The sequence below is a fragment of the Austrofundulus limnaeus genome, unplaced genomic scaffold, assembly GCF_001266775.1.
Source record: "Austrofundulus limnaeus strain Quisiro unplaced genomic scaffold, Austrofundulus_limnaeus-1.0 Scaffold1015, whole genome shotgun sequence".
In the NCBI taxonomy this organism is placed as follows: Eukaryota; Metazoa; Chordata; class Actinopteri; order Cyprinodontiformes; family Rivulidae; genus Austrofundulus; species Austrofundulus limnaeus.
The window spans coordinates 109628-111464 of record NW_013953417.1 but is presented as its reverse complement, the minus strand read 5'-3'; the positions used below and the strand labels follow the sequence as shown (position 1 = coordinate 111464).

At 35.1% G+C, this 1837-nt stretch overlaps 1 protein-coding gene across 1 annotated transcript in view; it reads right to left on the bottom strand.

Moving 5' to 3' along the window:
* sin3aa (SIN3 transcription regulator family member Aa) overlaps positions 1-1837 on the bottom strand; it is a gene marked incomplete at its 5' end in the record, with an annotated part of 38700 nt that overhangs the window by 2026 nt on the left and 34837 nt on the right. The window contains 1 exon segment of the mRNA XM_014030202.1: positions 164-356. Coding sequence (XP_013885656.1) covers positions 164-356 — 193 coding nt within the window.

The following is a 1837-nucleotide window of genomic DNA, read 5'->3' as shown; positions in this document are numbered from 1 at the left end:
AGTTTTAAAATTATAAAAACTAAACATCCTACAGTATTTTTAGTCTTTATTTTACAGTTTAAATAAATGTTTATCAAATAAAGTCTGTTACAACTAATAGTAGATCCCTTTAAACTGAACTAAACTGTTAAGATGGACTTAAAACGATCTTAATATAGAGGACCTGTTGAGCTCTCATCAGGGCGGTGCGTCGATACATGTAGTCCTCAGACTTGAAGACGTAGACCATTTTATATGAATTGAGTTTGAACATGCACTTCATCTTCTCCTTTTCCAGGGACTTCTTGCCCCCCTCGCAAACCTCCTTGTCCAGCTGCTCTCTGCCTTTCTGGTACTTTCTGATCCGTCTCAGGTTCCTGGATGAGAGCGTGAAGAATCCAACAGGGAGCATGTTAAATAAGAAGAATCAATTAAAGCTAACTGAAACGAGCATGGCCTTGTGTTAGTGCAACCTGTACAAAATAATCAACCCGTATTTTATTTTGGCGGGTCAAACTGACGGCACACTTTTAAGTTATGGGTCATAGGTGAATTTGGATCTCCTCCATTGCTGTTGCTGCTGTCACTGTGGCTAGCTGCTTGTGTTGGCGTCTTCCAAAATCACAGAAGAATACGGCTGGATCAAGCCCACTTAACACAGCCGAAGGATTCTATTGGGTGTTTTCTGGCAACTGCTCGACGCTGAGTCGTTTGTTTTACGTACTTTGTTGTTTTTTTTAATAACAGAAATGCGGTAGTGACAAGCCCACTCAAACTATGTATTGGTGAGTCAAAAATGGTCTTATTGATTAAAAGGTCATTGTCTTTTTGTTAATTTTGTGGCCGAATGAATGGATGATATATCCTCAAAATATTAAATAGGCCCTTTGATGTTTGTAAATTTGTCCTTTTAGTTTTAGTCACCTTTCATTGATTTTGTTGATGGCCTATAGAAATCTGGAATTGGTTAATTTCTTTGGAGTTGCGGAGCAAAATGAAAGAAAAAAAAAAACAATTGTTTATTGAAACAATACTGAAGTCACTTAAGTTTATTTGACTCTAATGTCAATTAAACTTAGATACAACTTGAAAGTGCACTTTAATTTGATCTGTAACCTTGATCTGTAACATTAATGTGATCTTTAACTTGAAATTCATTTGAATGTTTCCTGAGAAATAATCTATGGAATTATTGGAATATAGCTATTTTTTTATTATTGTTGAATGTTTAGCTATTTCGGATAGCAGTTTAACCCTGTTTAAATGTGAATGCTAAATTTGTTTTTATTTTTATTTACGACCTTGTTTAGGTCAGGTTTTTTTCCACCCCGTTTCAACCCAGGATGGCGAGCTACAGGATCACCGCAGCTTTGCAGTAGGACTTAATTGAACCAAACTACTTTATTCATTCTGGACCTATTGTCTTGGATCATGGACTAAAAACAGTTGGATTATTGATTGATGGACCATTAATCACCCTGGATTCAAAAACGGACTTAAAAACGGAAAACAAAACTCTTGGGTGTTATCAGGGTTTATTGTTTTGTTGTTGTTTTTTTGTGTCTATTGGTTAAACTCATAGGAAATCGTTAGTATTATAAATATTATTATCGAACACCTTCATATACAGTATATACAACAGGTAAAATAAGTATTGAACACGTCACCATTTTTCTCAGTAAATATATTACTAGAGGTGCTAATGACATGAAATTTTCACCAGATGTCGGTAACAACCCAAGTGATCCATACATACAAAGAAATCAAACCATAAATGTCCAGAAATGTATGTAGGTATTTGTATGTAAGTATGTATATGAAAGTGTTTGGGTATGTAGGTAGGGGTATGGTTATGTAT